The 21,241-nt window shown below is 31.7% G+C and overlaps 1 protein-coding gene across 1 annotated transcript in view; it reads left to right on the top strand.

Moving 5' to 3' along the window:
- The window catches only part of LOC106469001 (solute carrier organic anion transporter family member 5A1-like), a 34,413-nt gene extending 16,175 nt beyond the window's left edge, over nt 1-18,238 (top strand). The window contains exons 7-12 of the mRNA XM_022397396.1: nt 691-808; nt 6,180-6,354; nt 8,748-8,935; nt 9,710-9,774; nt 13,463-13,586; nt 14,827-18,238. Coding sequence (XP_022253104.1) covers nt 691-808; nt 6,180-6,354; nt 8,748-8,935; nt 9,710-9,774; nt 13,463-13,586; nt 14,827-15,136 — 980 coding nt within the window. The 3' untranslated portion in view covers nt 15,137-18,238. The remainder of the gene's footprint in view (nt 1-690; nt 809-6,179; nt 6,355-8,747; nt 8,936-9,709; nt 9,775-13,462; nt 13,587-14,826) is intronic.
- Nucleotides 18,239-21,241: the final 3,003 nt, after the last annotated feature.

Below are 21,241 nucleotides of genomic sequence, written 5' to 3'. Positions count from 1 at the left end.
TATATTTAATTGTGTCCTTTATTTTACTATTATTCTACTGCTATAATATATATATATATATATATATATATAAATTAGCATAACCCACCCAACTGCACAAAAGTAGCTTTAACTTTTAATAACATCTTTGATAACTGTTATAGAAAGCCTTTCATATTCATGCTAATATTTGATATTACATCAACTTTTTGTATTACTTTTTGTTATTGGAACATTGTGTATGTAATCTAAATGTTAATCATTCTATCTCTACTCAGTAATTTTCACAAAACAAAACCCTGAATTTCTAAAACTCCTTATTTTGTTATTTTTGTTTTCCATATATAGCTTCTTAAAGCTTCTAATTTTTGGTGTGTATTCTCTCCTAGATTTTATTTTAATTACTGTTCAATCCCAAGAGTGTATCATTGGTATCTGGTTCATTACATAATCAGTCTGCCTGTTAATTTTTTTCTTGGTTTTTCTTGGAGAATAACTGGCCAAGAAGAAGCTTCAACTGTAAATGTTGAAAGTTTTGTATTTTCAGTTATCAAAATAAAAGTATTGAAAACTTTTATATGATGATCACTGTGTTTTTATGCTAACAATGTTTGTAATATTTTATAGATAATATCTTAACTGATAGGAAATATATTTTTATAAATAAATCCTTATGATAATTCAGTGACTCATTTTTGTGCAACATTTTAGGAGCTATCCAGTTTGTGATGTTTTTCAATATTCTTTCCATGGGATTATTCATTGTGCTCTATTTTCTTGGATGTGATAATATAAGGATGGCTGGTGCTACATTACCTTATTTCAACAAGTAAGTACTAATTTGTTGTTGGCTCAACACAGAAAACTAAAGAAAGATTTTGGTGAAGATCAGAGTCAAATTTTCTTAACTTTTTGCCATTATTTGCCATTATTTTATAGCATTTCTGTTACAAAATTGAGTAGCTCACGCTAATGTAATGTGCAGTAAGAGTATATGAAAATAAGAAAATATTTATTTATTTCATCTGTCCTTACATTTAATTATCTCGGCCCGGCATGGCCAGGTGGTTAGGGCGCTCGACTCGCAATCTGAAGGTCGCGGGTTCGAATCCCCATCCTACCAAACATGCTCGCCCTTTCAGCCGTGGGGGCGTTATAATGTGACGGTCAATCCCACTATTCGTTGGTAAAAGAGTAGCCCAAGAGTTGGCAGTGGATGGTGATGACTAGCTACCTTACCTCTAGTCTTACACTGCTAAATTAGCGACGGCTAGCGCAGATAGCCCTCATGTAGCTTTGCGCGAAATTCAAAAAACAAACATTTAATTATTCTTATTATTTCTTATTTCATACCCAGATGTTTTGCACAAGATTAGTGAAAAGGTGATTTTATTTTATGAATAATAAGTTATTTTAACATTTACTTCACTTCCTCATTTAACAAGTATAACAAATTTGTTTTTTAATTTTATAAGATATGTATGGATCAATTTATACGTAACCTAGCTAGCTATAGTAATATAGAAAATTTTAATGCTACAAAAAATACTGAAACAAGAAAGTCAAAACTACAAAAACTGAGTTATTTATAATTTAAAAATATTATCCCTACTTTGGCAAATCATTGTAATTATGTTAGTCTGAGCCAAAGTAGGAATAAATTTTTTAAATTTTAAGTAACTCAGTTTTTATAGTTTGACATTTTTGTTTCAACATATTTTGTAGCATTAAAACTTTCTATATTACTATAGCTAGCTAGGTTATGTATATGTTCATCTTAACTTGTTTTTACAAAAGTTAAGAATTTTTTTAATAAGTTTTTTTTAAGTGTAGGGTGCAGATATAGTGATATGATTTTATTACTCATTAGGATCTCTCCCAACCTAATCTCAAATCTAATTATATGCCCAAAGTAGTGCATCATTCATTTTATATGCATATACTAGTGTCCTTTTTCATACAAGAAAGGAATCATTGGGACCCTAGAGTGATAAGGTTCATCATTTTTTCAGTATACTTGTCTGGAAAAGTCATTTATTTGCTTTGTTAGATGAAAATTCATTGAAATATTGAAATTTGGATTCACTCCATAAATATAAATATATATATATATATATATATATATATAGTGATTTAGACAGCTTTATAAGTATAATAAGCTTTAGCTTTGCTCAGCCAATACTGTGAAATAGTCATTGTTGATATTCAGACATTGTAAAGGTAGCTTTAAACGGGTGATTTTTATGGCTGCCATTTTGTTTCATCATGATCCGTACTGTTAAGTATATTTAAGGATTAACACTCATAAAATGCTTATGGATGTTTAATAAATCTTAGTCTTGAGTTAATAAAATGGAATATTGCATTAAATTGACACTATAGGCAATAATCATCAAAACTTTGGATTTATTCTAAAATTAATATATTGTTTATTTCTGATTTCTGTGTAAGGATGCATGAATAATATGCTACCCATAAGGTAAAACCAGTTTTGTATGTTATTATGAATGTGTATAACTGTGTTTGTTCTTGTCTTTTACTTATATTTTCTGTACAGACAGTGACGTAAGCTAGTAATCTTACAAGCTTCAGAAAATTTTACTGAATTATTCTACTTTCCAATTCAATAAATGCTGTTGATCTTTAATGTGAAATATACCAATTGATGAGTGGTAACACAAGTGTTTTCCATAATATTGAAACATTGTTGCTTCTGTTTAATGGGGAAAAGGAAAAGTTACAGAACCAGTAGCTCATAAACAAAAAGCTTAGGCTGTTAACAAAAAATAACTTAATGGACATCTGCTAACTCTTGCTCACTGTCTTTCAGGATTATTGAAATTCAATTAAACTTAAGATAAATATTTTAATTTAATTATAATACATATCTGTGTAGTAACATCAGTGGAGTATCACTTACCAAATGTTTTGTTTTTAGAAAGTTTTTCCATTAATTATTGAAGCTATTTATATGTGGTTAGACCATTGGATCAACTCTGTTGACTATATTTCGGAAATTTCTACGTATATATTTTTACAAAATGAGGCAAGCTTTTTTAAACTGTACAAGTATGTTGTACACAAAAAAATCAGATGAGTTACAAATACATTTATACTCAAGATATGCCTTTGAGTTGCCAACATCTCTCTGATTCAAACTCTTACCAGATGGAGTGCAGGGTGATGTAAATGTGAAGGATAAAAAACTTTTATCCATCATACAGTTTGCATATTGCATTAGCGTAATCTCTAGAATCTCTAAATTGCATATCTATGGCATTTTTCAGTATCCCTGTATGTACAGTATCTGGTATTTACTCTTCTTTACCATGAACTGTCATTAAATCAGCAATGTAGGGTAAAATGAATAGTTGATAACTTTAACTTTGTGTAAATAATACCATTTGATGATACTCTGTAAAGGGTTATGGCCTCCATTCTTGCACATAGTCTCGCAATGTTTGTCAGGATCATCAAAATTTAGTTAAACTTAAGATAAAACAAATAGTTTAATAAAAATAATAATAACAATGTTTTGGGAATACAAGGGACCTATTGGTCCATCTCTGCTGTCTCGTCCTCTAAACTAAACTAAAACTATTAAGTAAATAAATTTGAAAAAAAAATCTTACAGCCAGCCCTTATCATTTATATAGTTATCACACTTTCTCTTAAACTTGTGGGCTGGCATGGCCAGGTGGTTAGGGTACTTGGCTCCCTATCTGTGGGTCATGGGTTCAAATCCACATCCCACCAAATATGCTCACCCCTTTCAGCTGTGGGGGCATTATAAAGTGATGGTCAATCCCACTATTTTTCGGTAAAAGAGTAGCTCAAGAGTTGGCAGTGGGTGGTGTTGACTAGCTGCTTTCCCTATAGTCTTTCACTGCTAAATTAGGGATGGCTATGGCAGACAACCCTCATGTAGCTTTGTACGAAATTTACTGCCTCCACAACATCCGAAGGCAACCTATTCCAAATGCTAACTACCCTGTTAGAAAATTAAAACTGTCTTGAGTGCAGATGACTCCTACCCTCCCAAAATGTATACTTGTGTTCCCTAGTCCTACTATTATCACTGTTAAGTATAAAGAAAGATGATGCATCAACACTATCAATTCCATTTACAATCTTAAACACCTCAATCAGATCCCCTCTAACTCTACTTTAAAAAACAAAACAATTTGAGAGATCTCAACCTTACCTTGTATGACAACCCTTCCATCCCAGGCACCATTCTGGTACCTCTCCTTTAAACCTTTTCCAACAATTGAATGTCCTTCCTAAGGTAAGAAGTTCAAGACTGAACAGAATATACCAAATGTGGCCTAATCAGTGACCTATACAGTGAAAGTATAACCTCTTTAGACTTGTATTTAATATTTCTATAGATACAACCTCAACTCTTATTTGCCCTACTACTAGCAACAGCACACTGTTTGGATGGATTTAAAGACTGATCGACTATTACGCCAAGATCCCTTTCTTTCATAACACTATTAAGGTTATTCCCATCCAGATTATACTTATAATTCAAATTATGATAACCCACATGCATTATCTTGCATTTATTGTAATTAAAACCCATCTACCATTTATTTGCCCAAATCACTAAATGATCTAAATCTTTTTTGTAAATCAGCAGCATTCTCTTCACAGCTAGCAACACCCAAGACATTAATATTATCTGCAAATTTAAATAATTTATTGACTATCCCTTCATCTATGTCGTTGATGTAAATCAAAAAGAGCAAAGGTCTTAAGACTGAGCCCTGAGGTACCCCACTTGTGACATTAATCCAGTTTGACTGAACTCTATTTGTAACAACCCTCTGCTTTCTTCTATCCAGCCACTCTTCTATCCAATTAACCAACTTATCCCCCATTCCTACAGAACTAAGTTTTTTACAAGCCTTTTATGTGGCACCTTGTCAAATGCTTTCTGAAAATCCAGATATACCAAATCTACATCCTTACCCTCATCTAAATAAGCAGTAACCTTTTCAAAGAATCTCAAAAGATTTGTAATGCGAGATTTTCCCTTAGTGAAACCATGTTGACTATCCAATAAAATTCTAAATGTTATTAAAAGACTTTGCAAATAATCTTTTATCAGACTTTCTAAAACTTTCCTACAACTGGTGTAAGACTAATGGGTCTATAATTACCGAGACAATTTTTATCACCTCCCTTGAAAACAGGAGTGACATCAGCTAACTTCCAATCCTCTGGTACCCGTTCACTATTCAAGGTCTTACAAAAAATAGTAGCAAGTGGCTCACATATCCACTCCTTAACCTCCTTCAAAATCCTTGGGGAAATATTATCAGGCCAAGGAGTTATATCGTTAATTAAACTTCCCATTTTTTTCTTAAGAAGCTCAAAATTAATGCAGTCATTTTGTTTCTTCTTGTTTCCATCTATCAACTGTTCAAGATGTGGAATACTGCTTAAATCTTCATTATATCTGTGTACAAAGATCAGTGGAATGTCAGTTACCAAATATTTTCTCTGATAAGATTTTTTTTTACACTATGTATTTAAAAGTCTAGCTCTGAAGTCTCTATGGTGAGTATGGTTTGTTATGAATTTCGCTCAAAGCTACACGAGGGCTGTCTGCACTAGCTGTCCCTAATTTAGTGGTGTAAGACTAGAGGGAAGGCAGCTAGTCATCACCACCCACCACCAACTCTTGGGCTACTCTTTTTACCAACGAATAGTGGGATTGATCATCACATTATAATGCCCCCACGGCTGAAAGGGCGAGCATGTTTGGTGTGTAACAGTGATTTAAACCCGCGACCTGCAGATTGCGAGCTGAGTGCCCTAACCACCTGACCATGCTGGACCCCTATGGTGAGTAGCACAAGGTGTTTAGCAATCAATCAGCTTCAAAATTAAAACTAAACTTTCTATTTCTACCACAGTTGTTTACAATTTGTTTTTTATATCACATCTTTTGATTTACCATAATTGATAGATATTCAATCAAAACCTTTTTAATTTGTTTCTTTGATAACAAAAATTCTTAGAAGTTATTAGGAATTGTAGTTTTTAAAATGATTTAAAATCTATAATGAAATTTTGTGAGACCTCCCTTTAGGGTTAGCCCTCTGACAGAGACGAGCAAGTATTCTGTTTTAGTTTTATCAATAAAATATGTAATATATACCAATTTTTTTATGTTTTTCTTTTTTCAGCACTGAGCTTGAACACTTTCAAGTAAACCTTACTGCTGATTGCAATCTTGGATGCCAGTGTACACCTAAAGAAATCGAACCAGTTTGTGGACAAAATGGAATAACATACTTTTCTCCATGCCATGCTGGATGTCGACTTGAAAGTGGTCGTAGTCAAATGATAGGAATAGTTCAGGCAAAGAATTCCATTAGATATATACATATTACATCAGACAGTTAATACTTTTATTATTTTTTGGAAAGCAATCTCACTTAAAAGTAGTTTTTCAATTTTTTTACTGTGATGTAGGTGTAACAAACTGATAGAAAAAAAACACATTTTATTGATATTTTTATATCAAATTTTCTATGTTTTCAAATCATCAAAAGATAAAGTGTTAATACATTCCATATAAAAAAAGCTGTTGAAAACTTATCAGACATTATGTTTTTACTTCTGAAATAAATTTTATATATTGTTTTTGACTCATAAAGACAAGTATAATTCATATATGATATAATTAACTCAGTAATAATCTTACCATTATACTACAAAATATAGATAATCCAGTAATAATCCTACTTTTATGTTACAAAAATGTGTCATAATTAACAAAGTAATAATCTCATCTTTACACTAAAAAAGTGTTATAATTAATCATATAATAATCTTACCATTATACTAAAAAATATAGATAATCCAGTAATAATCCTACTTTTATGTTACAAAAATGTTTCATAATTAACAAGGTAATAATCTCATCTTTACACTAAAAAAAGTGTTATAATTAATCATGTAATAATCTTATATTTATACCACAAAAATGTCATAATTAACAAAGTAATAATCTCATCTTTACACTACAAAAGTGTTATAAATAATCATATAATAATCTTACCATTATACTGAAAAATATAGATAATCCAGTAATAATCCTACTTTTATGTTACAAAAATGTGTCATAATTAACAGGGTAATAATCACATCTTTACACTAAAAAGTGTTATAATTAATCATGTAATAATCTTATATTTATACCACAAAAATGTCATAATTAACAAAGCAACAATCTCATCTTTACACTACAAATGTGTTATAAATAATCATGTAATAATCTTATCCTTATACCACAAAAATGTTATAATAAATCCAGTAATAATCTCACCTTTATACTACAAAAATGTCACGATTAACCCAGTAATAATCATGTCTTTATATCACAAAAAAGTGTCATAAGTACACCAATAATAATCTTACCTTTATATCACAAAAATATGTTATAATCTTCCCTTTATACCACAAAAATGTTGTAATTAACCCAGTAATAATATCACCTTTTTACAGTAAAAAAATGGTACAATTAATCCAGTAATAATATCACTTTTATACTATGAAAATGTGTTCCAATTAACTCGGCAGTTATCTTCCTTTTACCATTAGCTATTGGTTGTACATAAGTTTGAGTACAGTGTAGGTGATTAGTATAATATACATAAGTTCTCTTAAAATATTATTCATATGTATATTTTGAATTTGAATTATTACACCATTAACTGTATGGAATTCATCCATAGAGACTTAATTTTCTAAAATATAGCAGTGATGTTTAATATTTAACCATGGTGCTACATATATGTATATATATTTAAACTGCTTTGCACATTCCCATTTGTTCATTTGTCTGTGAAATTGCTATATGACAGGTACACAGTAGTACTAATATGGGTGCATTACCAAACTAAACTGTTGGAGAAATGCATGCTTACAGCTATTGTAACAACCTTGAAAGCCTGTGCTGAATAGCTGTAATCAGGCTGTCACTTCACATATCATTGGCTCTTCAGTTAGCACAATGGACCATATCATTTCATAAGGTTTGCCCACATACAGTAGTATTATACGTTTCTACAAATAAACTACTCTTAACTCATTAATGTGCTTTTAATTAATTGTAGCAAACATTATTGACATATAATTTTTGTGTTTTTTTTTTTTTTAAGTAATGTCAAAGATATCTGCATAGTGTTATGATGACAATTTTGGTAAATATATCTACTTTGTGAAACAGTTGTTACAGAACTTTAAAAGTTGTACCTGTATTCCAACTAACAAGATATCTGTATAGTGTTATGATGACAATTTTGGTAAATATATCTACTTTGTGAAACAGTTGTTACAGAACTTTACAAGTTGTGCCTGTATTCCAACTAACAAGATATCTGTATAGTGTTATGATGACAATTTTGGTAAATATATCTACTTTGTGAAACAGTTGTTACAGAACTTTACAAGTTGTGCCTGTATTCCAACTAACAAGATATCTGTATAGTGTTATGATGACAATTTTGGTAGATATATCTACTTTGTGAAACAGTTGTTACAGAACTTTACAAGTTGTGCCTGTATTCCAACTAACAAGATATCTGTATAGTGTTATGATGACAATTTTGGTAAATATATCTACTTTGTGAACCCATTGTTACAGAACTTTACAAGTTGTGCCTGTATTCAAACTAACAAGATATCTGTATAGTGTTATGATGACAATTTTGGTAAATATATCTACTTTGTACAACCTGTTGTTACAGAACTTTACAAGTTGTGCCTGTATTCCAACCAATAAGACCATACTCGAAGATGTAACGGCTGTACCCCTTGCCACCTACGGATCTTGTCCACAAGTCTGTAAGGCTATGATTCCATTTATGTTGCTTCTTTTCACAATGACATTGGTTGTGTCAATCATGCAGATGCCTGTCTTGATGATAACCCTCAGGTAAATGATCAAGCCTCTGTAAACAATCCAGATACTCACTCAAAATTAGAGCTATTTCAGGTAGATTAGTGTTATACAGTGTGATGTGCGTATTTATCTTTCATCCTTGTGTTAAGTATGTGGATTATTAGTATACTAGAACTTTACTCCAGCTCTCCAGTTATTGTTACTGGGAAATAGTTTAAGACAGATTTGTATTGTTTTTTTCTAAAGGAATGTCAGTGAAAAGAAATTCAATGTTTAAGCTTGCCATAATATATTGGTGTCTGGAAATTGAGAAATTTCAATAGTGAAAGAAAAGGAATCTTTAACAACATACGCATTAATTAGAGGGATTAAAATAGGAACTAAGAATTAATAATAAATCAGAATTATTTGGTTAAATAAATCTCATTCAAAGGTAAAAATGTTATTTTAGAGTAGCTTGCTTGTGTAATTGTTAATTATTTTGATAGGTTTTATGTTTTTTTGTAATGCTTATGTAAATAATGATAGAGAGAAAAGGTGACATTGGATTTTTTTATAGTCTAATGGCTGGTTTTTGCTGGTATAACGGTTGTAGCTGATGTTAGAGTTAATCCTTGAATGAATGCATATTAACTGTTAATATAAACTGCTATAAACAGAAAATGATGTGTTTTGGTTTGTTAGTAACAGATTTTTATACACATTTTGAGAACAGTTTTTGTATTATATTTCATACATTTAACTGGTTTTTGTTGTGTATTTTTTTTCCTACTGGTAACCTGTGAATCTTGGATCTTAAACTTGCAGATCTGTTAGTGAAGAAGAACGGTCTTTTGCTCTGGGAATGCAGTTTGTCATTTTCAGACTGTTTGGTATGTATTGGAATAGTTCGAAATGCTTATGAAACTGCAATAAATGGCATGAAATATGATATAATATTAAATTTTAAAGTGCCAGGTGGATCTAATGAGCCAGCTGATTTTAAATTCCCATTTTGTTAAATATCTATTCCCACCTATGAACTGTTATTATATATTCTTTTCTGTTTTTCAAGTCCTTCTACATTTTTCTTGCTTGTGTCACTGGGGAAAGTTGAATGGGCAATAAACTCATAAAAATGTTTTCGTTATTTCTCTTAACAACATAAAGAGGATAAAAATGTATGTCATAAACATAAAGTAAATATTGCTTACAGAGTGCAGAACTGGTTTTAGTGTAAAATGTCAATGTGCTGATTCAAGTGTGCTTTAGCTGAAGAATCCCAAAATCAAAGAGCAAAAACACAAAGTTCTTGCAGTTATAAAAATAATAAAAAATTATCACTATATTCATATCACTTAATAAATTAAATCAGTTGTAAGATGTTGAGGATTATCTATATAGTTACTGAAATCAAGGTACACTGTTTATTTATGTGATTAATGTATAGACAACTCATTTTTCACAAAACAAGCTGTTTAAACTTAAAGAGAAGTAGAAGGGTTCTGGTTTTAATGTTTTCTACATAATATATTCACATGATAATGGTTATCTAAAAAAATATTTCATGTTTAATTTTGAGTGCAATTTCACAGCAGTGATCACATGGAAATTGAGTGGACTATCTAGTTATGCATACTTATATGGGTAAGGTGGTTGATTGTAAAATACATGTTGTAATGGACTAAAACATAATGCTGCTACAACTAGGGTTGAACAAAAAACAACTTATTCAACTAAAACAATAACAAAATTCCAAAATATAACTTTCAGACAATTGGAATACAAATTTTATCACTTAAATAAAAAAAAGAAGTTAGTAAATCTGTGCCTGGCCAGGACTTGATACAAATGATAATAAACAATACAACATAAATATCAATGTTATTCATTTCAATAAGTAGATAAATTAGGAAAAAAAGAACCATAAGAAGAAAAACCTAATTCAACAGAAACATGATATTTCAAAATTCAACCCCCTTTTCAAGATCAATATCAATCAATAAACAGCAATAATTCATTCTAACTATATCTCGTGAACTCACCTGTTTAAGATCAAGAAAGGGTTTTTAATTAGTGTTAGAGCATGAGGTTACATCTCATGTGACTAGTTAATTAACATAATCTTTCACAACATTAATATTTGTATGTCAGCACTAGGGGAAGCTTGTGTCAGTTTCTTAATAAATACATACATACATACATACATACATGCTCAAAATCAACATGTTCTAGCTAGAAGGTGAGTTAGTGTTTTAATATAAATAAAAATTCATAGTTGAACTAACCAATAGAAGGAATAATAAATGAAAAGTAAAAAAAAAAACATAACAAAATAAAAGTAGAATATGCTATCACACAATGTGTTACCTTGATTGTTTAGTTTGGAGACTCAGAAATAAACATGTACCAATTAGTACAAGGCTAAGTCTAAAGTTTTGGGCAATTCTTTCTTGAGAAGACCTACTGAATGTAGTGCTTTAGAAAGTAACATCAGAATTGTTTGACTTAGTGTTTCTATTTCATTTATGGCTATTGTTTTTGCATTGATTCATGAACTTCGAAAATGTTGTAAGTATTTTTATAATGATATTGTTTTTTAATAAGATCTCATGTGAAATAAAGTGATTGCATGTTAATCATTAAATTGTAATATTTTTCTCTAGGATTTTTAGCATTTGCTTTATAGGCAGATTTTGACCAATATAACAAAATCGTTAATGTGATGTTTAACTTCATTTAAAACTTTGTGCATGGCTTAGCCCTTTTGTAAAGTCTTTATTTTAGAGAGACAGAATCATGTTTGAATCCCTTGTGCTTTACACTCTTGGTCAATTCCTTAGTGTGGGTGGTATAAGGTACTGCTGACTGGCTGCTTTCTCTCTGGTCAGTTGTTCAAATTAGGAATGGTGGCAAGTAGCCTTAATAGTTTTGCCATGAAATACAAAATATAAATGTAAAATTTAAAGCTTTGTCATTGCAATACTCACAATTAATAAACTTATTATTGCACTATGATGTAAATTATCAAGTTATGTGGAGCCTTTGTTACATTTAGATGTATTTGATTAATTGTTTCATAATAAAAAAAAAATGCAGAACCATTTTAACCAAGGACATTCATGTAGAAAAATGAGATACAGCAAAACAAGGTTTCATTAATTGTCATAAAAATAACGTTTATTACGATGTTACTATTTCTAATATTAGAAATAACGTAGGATCAAAAAATAGCTAAATTACAAAACAAGACTTGATAACCAGAGCACTTTAGGATAAACTTTTGATAACCAGATCACTTTAGGATAAACTTTTGGTAACCAAATCACTTTAGGATAAACTTTTGATAACCAGATCACTTTAGGATAAACTTTTGATAACCAGAGCACTTTAGGATAAACTTTTGACAACCAGAGCACTTTAGGAAGGTAGATCCCTCTTCTTAAGGATTGAATGGGAAACCAGTAACATAAGAAAAACTCCTTTCAAAAGCCTTAATGTTTATGCATTGCCACAGAGGATACCATAAATAAAGGTAGATCTAAAATTTTGAAAGTGCCTTAGGTTACTAGGTTTCTTGTTTTTGTGTGTGTGTGTTTGTGCCTGTGAAATAATTCTTCTGGTTAAACAGTGTATGATGAAATTTATCAACCTTAGGCCTAGCGTTGCCTGGTGATTAGGGCACTTGACTTGTAATCTGTGTGTCACGTGTTCAAATCCCATCACCGAACATGCTCACAGTTTCAGTTATGAGAGCACTATAATGTGACATTAAATCCTACTATTCATTGGTAAAAGAGTTACCCAAGAGTTTGTGGTAGGAGGTGTTGATTGTCTGCTTTTGCTCTAGTCTATCATTTCTAAATTAGACATTCCTAGCTCAGATAGTCCTACAGTAGCTTTGCATGTAGTTCAACAAACAAACAAGTTATCAAGCAAGGTTTTTGGACCTAATTACTTTTTTGTAAGCACAATTTGTGTAAATAAAAAAGACTAGTTTGACATAGTGATCCCTGTTGAAACTAGTGAAAACTGCTTTTAAATGTGTAATGTCATAGTTAGGTTTAGTAGAAATACCTATGAATAAACAACTTTAATAGGATGACTTAAGTACAGAGATAAAACTGTTTTTTGGTGACCTGTATGGGTTATGGTGCATGTGTTGTTATTTGTGTTATGTCATAGAATGTTATTTATACATTTGTAATTTGATATGTAAAATTAGGAATGAAGTAAGCTGCATGTTTTTACTGATTCCTTAAAAAAAGCGTTTATAGAGAAATCTGCTCCTGGTCTTTATTACTTGTCTTTATGTGATATTTCACATAATGAATATCGTTTTTATAATTTGTATATTTACCTTTACATGTTTTGGTTTAAATAGGTTACCTTTATTTAATTAAAAAGTAAAAATAAAATCCTTTTAATCTGTCGTACAGTACCTTAAAAATTATCATGTTTGGCATTAATTTTGTCATTCGCTAGAATACGTAAATACTTCAAAGATAAGAGTAATTTCTGTATGTTAGGGAGTATGACAAATGTAAGTGTACTTATAACTATCGTATTTCTATTTTTCAGGATATATTCCTTCTCCTATCATGTTTGGGAATGTTATTGACTCCACATGTTTGGTGTGGAAAGCTTACTGTGGAAGACCTAGTGGATTTTGTCTGATGCATGACATTGAACAGTTTCGACTTAGGTTGGTTTTTTATTATTTTAAAGAAATTGATTACTGTCATTCAGTTGTTGCCAATATATTACTAGATATATCTATATTACATTACTTTAGACAAGATACCTTTGCTAGAGATAAACCTACCTTATGTGGACTATCTACCAGGATGACATTTTTTTTAATTTTTTTCCTTCAATGTAAGGCAAAAGATGAATCAGCTTTAGTGCTATTGCTAAAAGCTATTTGTTTATATTTTTTTTACAAATTAACATATTTTCTTAATTTTATTGAGTAGTATTTATTTATGACTTACTGTTGCTAATAATACGTATATTTAATTTTTGTTAGGATTATTTTATATTTTAGTATTTGAGTTTTTTTTTGCTACTTATACGTAAGAAAATTACTATTTTTATTTTGTTGTCATTGTAGCTTTCCTAGTCGTTAGTCTTTGGTTATTTGGCCTACATCAACGTGACACGTATTTGTATAAAATACAACAGCCTACTATGTGACCATCCTTGTTGTTTCAGTATGTACAGCTCCTTGGATTATTATTTTTGTTGAGAAAAGGATGTTGAACCACTCCCCAGTCCATGAAAAAGGGAAAGGGAGGTATCTTAATCAAAACCTCTACAAAGTTTGTGAAAAGGGGAATTTAGCACATCTGAGGTGGCCCATTAGGAAAGTCGGTTGTTTTTTCTGCAACTACATGATGGAATTTTTCATACATTTACTGTAGAGAGCTCAGGGGAACATAGTTTGATTAAAAACTTTAACTGAAGTTTCTGTGGGAGAGGGAGACCAAACAAAAGACTTGTCCAATTGGGTGGCACTAGATTTATTTTTACCCTCAAAAGGTTTATGTGGTTGCATTTACTGTCACAGTAATTTGGCATGCCCAGACTGTCCTTTTTGCCTCAAAGATTTGTGCACACTTTGGGACCATGGGTGTGCTAGTTATTGCCAAATCCAACTTTTCATTCCAATAAAAGTAACACAAGAGTGGACAGTGTGTGTTGTTGACTAGCTATCTTCCCTCTAGTCTGTCAGCTCAAAATAAAGATGGCTACACACCAGCAGCTTTTGTGTAGTCTTTTTCTAAACTTCTAAAACAAAACGAACTCACAGTAACCTTAATATTTTGAAATAAATACAAGCAATTATAATTCTGTTATATATTTTTTTTTTACTTCTGAAATCATCTCTTGTCTTTCTGTATAGAAGCAAGAAATAATCATTATTGATATTTTGGTACACTTAGGTATATTGGAATGTGCACAGGACTGAAGGTTGTAGCGGGGTGTTTATTCTTTCTTGACTGGGTTCTCATCTCCTGGAAACAGAGGAAAGATATTGAACATCCAGTGGCCATGACTCTAGGGGAACTGGTTTCCTCTGTTATATCGTTAGATCGTCTTTCAACCGTGGGCTGGGGAGATTTCTCTCGAGAAGATGTCAGAACCAGGGCAGTTCCCAATGAAGAAGATGAAATGCAGCCTTTGGAAGATGATAAAAATTGTCCTCATCCTGAAAAAGATGTACCATCCAAGACTGAGGCCACAACTAGATAATAATTCTATTTTATTTTTTTTTGAGTGAGAAATCAGTTTAAGTAAAAATATGAAAAAAACAATTTATCCACATTAGTAGAACTTCTGCTTTCTCTCTGCTGCTTGAACCAGACACCTGTACTGAGCATTAGTATAAAAGTAACTATTAAAGAAATTATAATATAACACTAAATTACTTTGTGAGAACTATTTCTGGTAATAACATAATAATAATGGCTATGTAACGTAAGAAAGTTTTCTGTTAATTAAATATCAGTTTGTAGCATTTTAAGCTGTTCGATCAAATTGTGAAAACTGGCTGAATACATTTGCGTTTTGATAGTTAATGTATTCTTCTTTGTAGTCCACTCTACTAATAGTTAGATCTTGCATGTCTATTGGTGAATGAAAATATTAGTTGTAAATAAAATACAAAAACAATGTGTTAAAGGTTCAGCACATGAGATGAAAATCAGAGAGTAAATATTCTGGAAAGAAAAGGAATTTTGTAGTTTTTCTGCAATGAGTGCTCAGCAAATGTGTGAGTTAATGTTAAGGTTCGTATAGAGTTATTGCATGTATAGGCTTGTGCTTATAAGATAAGAACACACAGAACTTGTGTGTATCACATTAGTTAAGACTTACGTATTATATGCATGTTCTGCAGAGATGCCAGGATACTAGCCAGCATAAAAACTTTCTATAGTGCATTAGCTTAAAATTGTACATAGGTTGAAAAAGATAGTTGTATCAACTCAGAAAGAAGTATTCTTAATGACAGTTGATAATAAGGTAAGATATGTAGTTTATAAAATACTGGGAACCTTGTAATTTAAGTTAATGGTGATGTCAGTCTTTCTTTTGTTTATTAGTTTATTCATTTTATAAAAGAGTGAATGACGGGTATGAACTTTGGTTAGAGAGGATGATTTGTTCTGAGTGGGGCTGCAAACTGTGTGAACTTAATGTTGGTGTGTTACAGTAGTACTCGTTCTGATGCACAAGATAAGTGCACATTATTGCAAGTCACGTTACCCATTATGTGTATACTGTTCCTACTTTACTCTTGAAGTGTGATATTTTAAACATTATTTTTTATTTCAGTCTTTTTCAATTTTATATTTGTGTGGTATTATGATGTTTATTTATGCATTTATTAAAAAAAAAACTATTTTTTGTGAAATTGTTTAAACTGAGACATTGAATAATTTCTGATCTGCCTGAACTTTGTTACCAGGATAAAAGATATGCTCAGGATGATCAGAAATAAATAATTTCAGTTATCTGAGAGAGAACATTAAACCAAAGTTTAAGATTATTATTGTATAGGAAAAAAAAATAGTATAGTAGTAATATAATATCTGATGAAACATTGGAAATGAGATTTCCTTCTGTATCTTTATGGAAACAGATATATCTAGGTACCTTTTAGTAGAACTAATAGTGAAAAACATGGTTATTGACAAGTTTTGAATTGTTGATTTAGCATACTGAGAAGCATGTGTATTAAAGCTGTGAAGTGTGAAATTTGTAGATCTATTTTAGTAGTAGCAGTAGTTAGAGATTGTAAGATAGTCTATTTACCTTTTGTAGAATAGTTGTTTGTATAGCAGTTTGATAGAGAATATATTACACACATACATATATATATATAGGCTTTATTGTCTTGCAACTCAGACTGTTATGTAGTGGTACTCTAAAAATATTGGACGTTGCCAGGAGGGGTTCAGGGAACGTGAACCCCACCTCCTTCTTTTGGAACACAAATAAACATTAATTCTATGAGCCACCAATCTTTTTGCTGGATAACAGCCTAACCAATATTCTCAGTATGGTGATGATGTACTGAATGGCCAGTGGTCCTATTTCTCAGTACAATGTGAATTAACAAGTACCATGCCTTTTGCACCTAATTGAAAAGGCAAATGTCATACCGTAAAATTAGAATTACGTTATTTTCACTTATGTTGGAGTAGCTAACTATGTTACAGAAGGCTATGTCTGTCGTTTTCACACACACACACACACACACACACACACACTCCTAACCAGTTTGATTCGGTGCTTAAACTGAAAGATTTAAATGATGCTATGTTTTCCTTATATAATAAAGTGTAAAATAATTATCAAAAACAAGAGTAACATACATACAAACTTTCAATCAAGGAAAGAGTAGACAGTAACTGGTTTACTTTTAAAACTTGCACGAATATTTATATCAACTTGTTCATTATCGAGTACTAAATATACAGTTTTACGAATACGCATGTAAACGTAAGAAATATGTACCATAAACATAAATGAACCCTCCTAAGAAAATCCTGGTGATGTCCATTATTATATGTATATATAGTTTAATAATGATTGTTATAGCCCCACTTACTGTAATGTTACTGTAGTAACTGTTGAATGAGATTTGTTGTAGTAATTACATTTTTAATTCACGTTGTTGTAGCTGGTCTCTACATATATTCACGATCACTGAGAACTTTAATTTTTTTTTAACATTTTCCTAAAATGCTTTTATTTAGAGGTTTATTGAATTTATTAAGCCACACTTTTTGCCATTTCAAACCTGTAGAACCTAAACTACTCAACAGATTGTTCCATTATGTTCCATTTGATTGTATTTTCAGCAGTCATGTTTTCTGTGTTGGAGGAAAATTGATATCATTAATTGAATGCAAAACAACCTGGTGGGTAATCGGTATTTAGTTTTTACTAAACCAATCAATTGTGGTTCCATTTGGTAGTCACTAAAAAGACATAAAGTTAAGTTTTAATTTCATACTGAGGTTTTGACCTGATGATTTATTTAATGCAGTTTATTCAAGTAATGGTTACTGTTGATCATCAATAGTTTAGCATAGCTGGAATAATAGTTGTAGACTGTGATTTATCATGTAACTAACCCAAAGTAGCTTTATTAAACATAGAAGGCACTCAGTAAAATAGAAAGTCTTGTATATCAAGATTATGCTCATCCTTGGGGTCCAGATTAAATAGTCTTGAAACATAGTGTGTTATTGTATGATTATACCATACCTATTGTAGCTTGAATGTAGCAAATTCTTTTCTCAGCTGAGCGTAAGTGATATGATAATAAAGGTATCTATCATTGAACTAGTACTTCTGTCAATTTATCTTTTCATTGGTGAAGATTAGCTGTGCCAGTAATCTTGATGGCTGTAAAAACTTTAAGCTAATATTATTGATGTGTCCCTATAGGCATACTGTGCAACCAATTAAATGTTTGAATTTTTTGTTTCTGGTAATTATTTTTATCCACTCCTTTTTTTTTTCCATTATTTTAATCTTCAGTTGTAAAAGGTACATTTTTCAACAGAATGCCCAATAAATGTTATTTTTATTTATTTATTTTTTACCAAAAAGCTTCTCATGAAGCATGAAGTTGTGGATTCAGTGACTTGGGCTAGTACGATTTTTGTTTTAACCCTGGAATTACTGACTGGCTCAAATTACTTATTCACCAAACTGCATGTGGGTCTTTCTTGATTACAAGATTCCTAACAACAGCACATAAACAAAAATATCACCAATGTTGTAAGTAATCTCCCTAATTATTGTTGGATCCCCCTTGTGCATGTTACAAAGAAAGATATTGAATTTACCCATTTTTTTTTTGGTCAGTTCTTTACACTAAAGGAGTCAAGTGTGGCCCATTAGTTAATGTTTTAGACTATGAATCTGTGGGTCCAGAGTTCATGCCCCGCTATTGCAAAGAAAAAAAATTATGCTTTGCATTTTGGGGTTGTGGGTGCATAATAAGGATGACATTTAAATTTCACTATTTGATCAAACAACAGTTGATAGAAGTTGCTGTTCACTAACCATTTTCCCTTTAGTCTATCATTTCAAAATTAGTGATGGCTAGTGCAGATAGCCCTTGATTAGCTTTATGTGAATATCTGAGAAACAAACACTTAGCGCTAAATGTTGTGATAAGTGAGAACATACAATTACTCAATATATTTGAATATATCAACCCCACCTTAAGTGAACACTTATTTTGTGAGCTAAGTTTGAGTGAATTATAGATCATTGGGTTGCCCAACCCTTAAACTAATAATGGGTTGGAGTTTTGTGAAGAAAAACATAATAGGGGCCCTTTCGCTCTTCCTTCAGGGAGCTTTGCTCACAAAATTTCCCCCTTTATCATAAAATAAGAACAATCACACATTGAGAAAAAAATATGCGAGTACACTAAAAAAAATCGTTAAGATTGGTGGAAACTTAAATTAAAAATGACTAGTAATATGAGTGTTACACACACAAATTAAGAAATGGCTTTTTTTATATATATTAGACGAGTTATTCAGAGTAGTAATGAACTACTCTAGGCAGTAGGAGTCCAAGTCCTCACTAATATAATCTTTTCACCCAAACATTACCCCATAACGTTCCTGCAGAAATTAATGAGGTATACCCGCTTTATCTGCTTCAAGAAGTCGTCTTATTCAAGTGGCTCTGTGGTGAGTGGAAGATTTCACAAATCCATAAATCTCATGTGACCTATATAGTTAAGATAGTTTAAACCCCTGTAAGCTGATGGGATCTATGGAGTTAAGATAGTTTAAGCCCCTGTAAGCTGATGGGATCTATGGAGTTAAGATAGTTTAAGCCCCTGTAAGCTGATATGACCTATATGTAAACAGTTAAGATAATTTTTTCAGTGTTTTTAACTTCGAATCTAATATATATAGTTTTGTTGCTAGGTGACACAGACGAACGGAGCGTTACCAAGAGACAAGTTGCTTATATATATATATATATATCAGAATAGTCTTGCATAAAAGATCAAGATACTCCCAAATCAATGGAAAATCTCACTCTCAGACGCTAGTTTGCTACTTATTTGTTGACATTCGTGAGGCAGCATCTTGCGGTCAAGGTTACAGCGAAATTCCTTTTATTGTTTTTTATATGGCATCTTTGGAGACGTGACATTAAAAAAAAACAACATATACTGCTTTCGTCGTTTTTTTAGGTTGTTGTATTAAATATTTTATTTGCCCTCCTAGGGAGGTTTGCCACATATTTGCCCACAGGGCTTAAAAAAAAAAGTCGCGCATGGTTAGCACGAAGAATGTAAACAGCTTGGTTGTTTGTGAAGAGCAAATGCCACCATTGTAAGACAGAGTATTCTTCTAAATCTTCATTTATTCCAAAGTAAAATATTACATTCAAGATTTCTGTAAATTGCAAAAAAAAAAGTTTCTTGTTAACCTCACAAAACGAACAAAAAGTGGCTTCCGATATCCTCCGCCTCCTACGCCAAACGAGGTACATTAATTAATAAAACAAAGTTCTCGTAACGAAACTGTATTTTTTAAGTTGCCGTTGTCATGCGGTCTAACGGGTTATATACATATTGATATGCGGGAAGTATCGGTTTAACTAATGGTAAGCATGCTATATACAGTGTTAGGTCTGTGAAGGTAGCATCCATTACGATACTTGAAATGATATTTTTATGTGGTATTGTAAAACAAACCATGCGTGAAGGCCATTTTTTATACTCTCTCTCTTACACTACGAAGGTCAGGGCTTGTCGTGACCCTAGCAGTTAGCGTGCCCGGACTGTAAATCCGAGGATTTGTGGTTTCTGTCCCGTTGCCGTACAAAAATGAGCTTTGTACTTTGAGATCGCGGGTGCGCTATAAGACTGAAGGTCAAATATCACTATTCAGGTAGACGAGTTAGCGGGGGTGGTGTTGATTAGCTGCTTTCCCTCAAGCCAATAACTTTATAATTAAGGACGGCCATTTGTGTAGTATTGCGCGAAAATTATTAAACAAACAATGTGGTTAGCGTGATCTATGGATTAAAGGGTCTAGGGTCCAGACGTGATGGCGGCTGAGAGTGCGGGAATGTGATAAGCCATGGGTGCGTTATAAAAGTGACACTAAGTCCTATTATTCTATTTATAAAGCCGTAAAAAGCCCCTGTAACAGCAGGGATATAGAATACGAACCATACTTATTTCTCTGTATCAGCGGTATATTTTTATGTCATCCATACATCTCTATGATATTAAATGTTACTTGCTACACGGGTGTGGTGATCATACACTGGATATAGAAACGAACCATACTTATTTCCCTG

The sequence above is a fragment of the Limulus polyphemus genome, unplaced genomic scaffold, assembly GCF_000517525.1.
Source record: "Limulus polyphemus unplaced genomic scaffold, Limulus_polyphemus-2.1.2 Scaffold3256, whole genome shotgun sequence".
NCBI classification, from domain to species: Eukaryota; Metazoa; Arthropoda; class Merostomata; order Xiphosura; family Limulidae; genus Limulus; species Limulus polyphemus.
The sequence above is the reverse complement of the archived record's forward strand: the minus strand, read 5'-3'. Positions and strand labels throughout refer to the sequence as shown.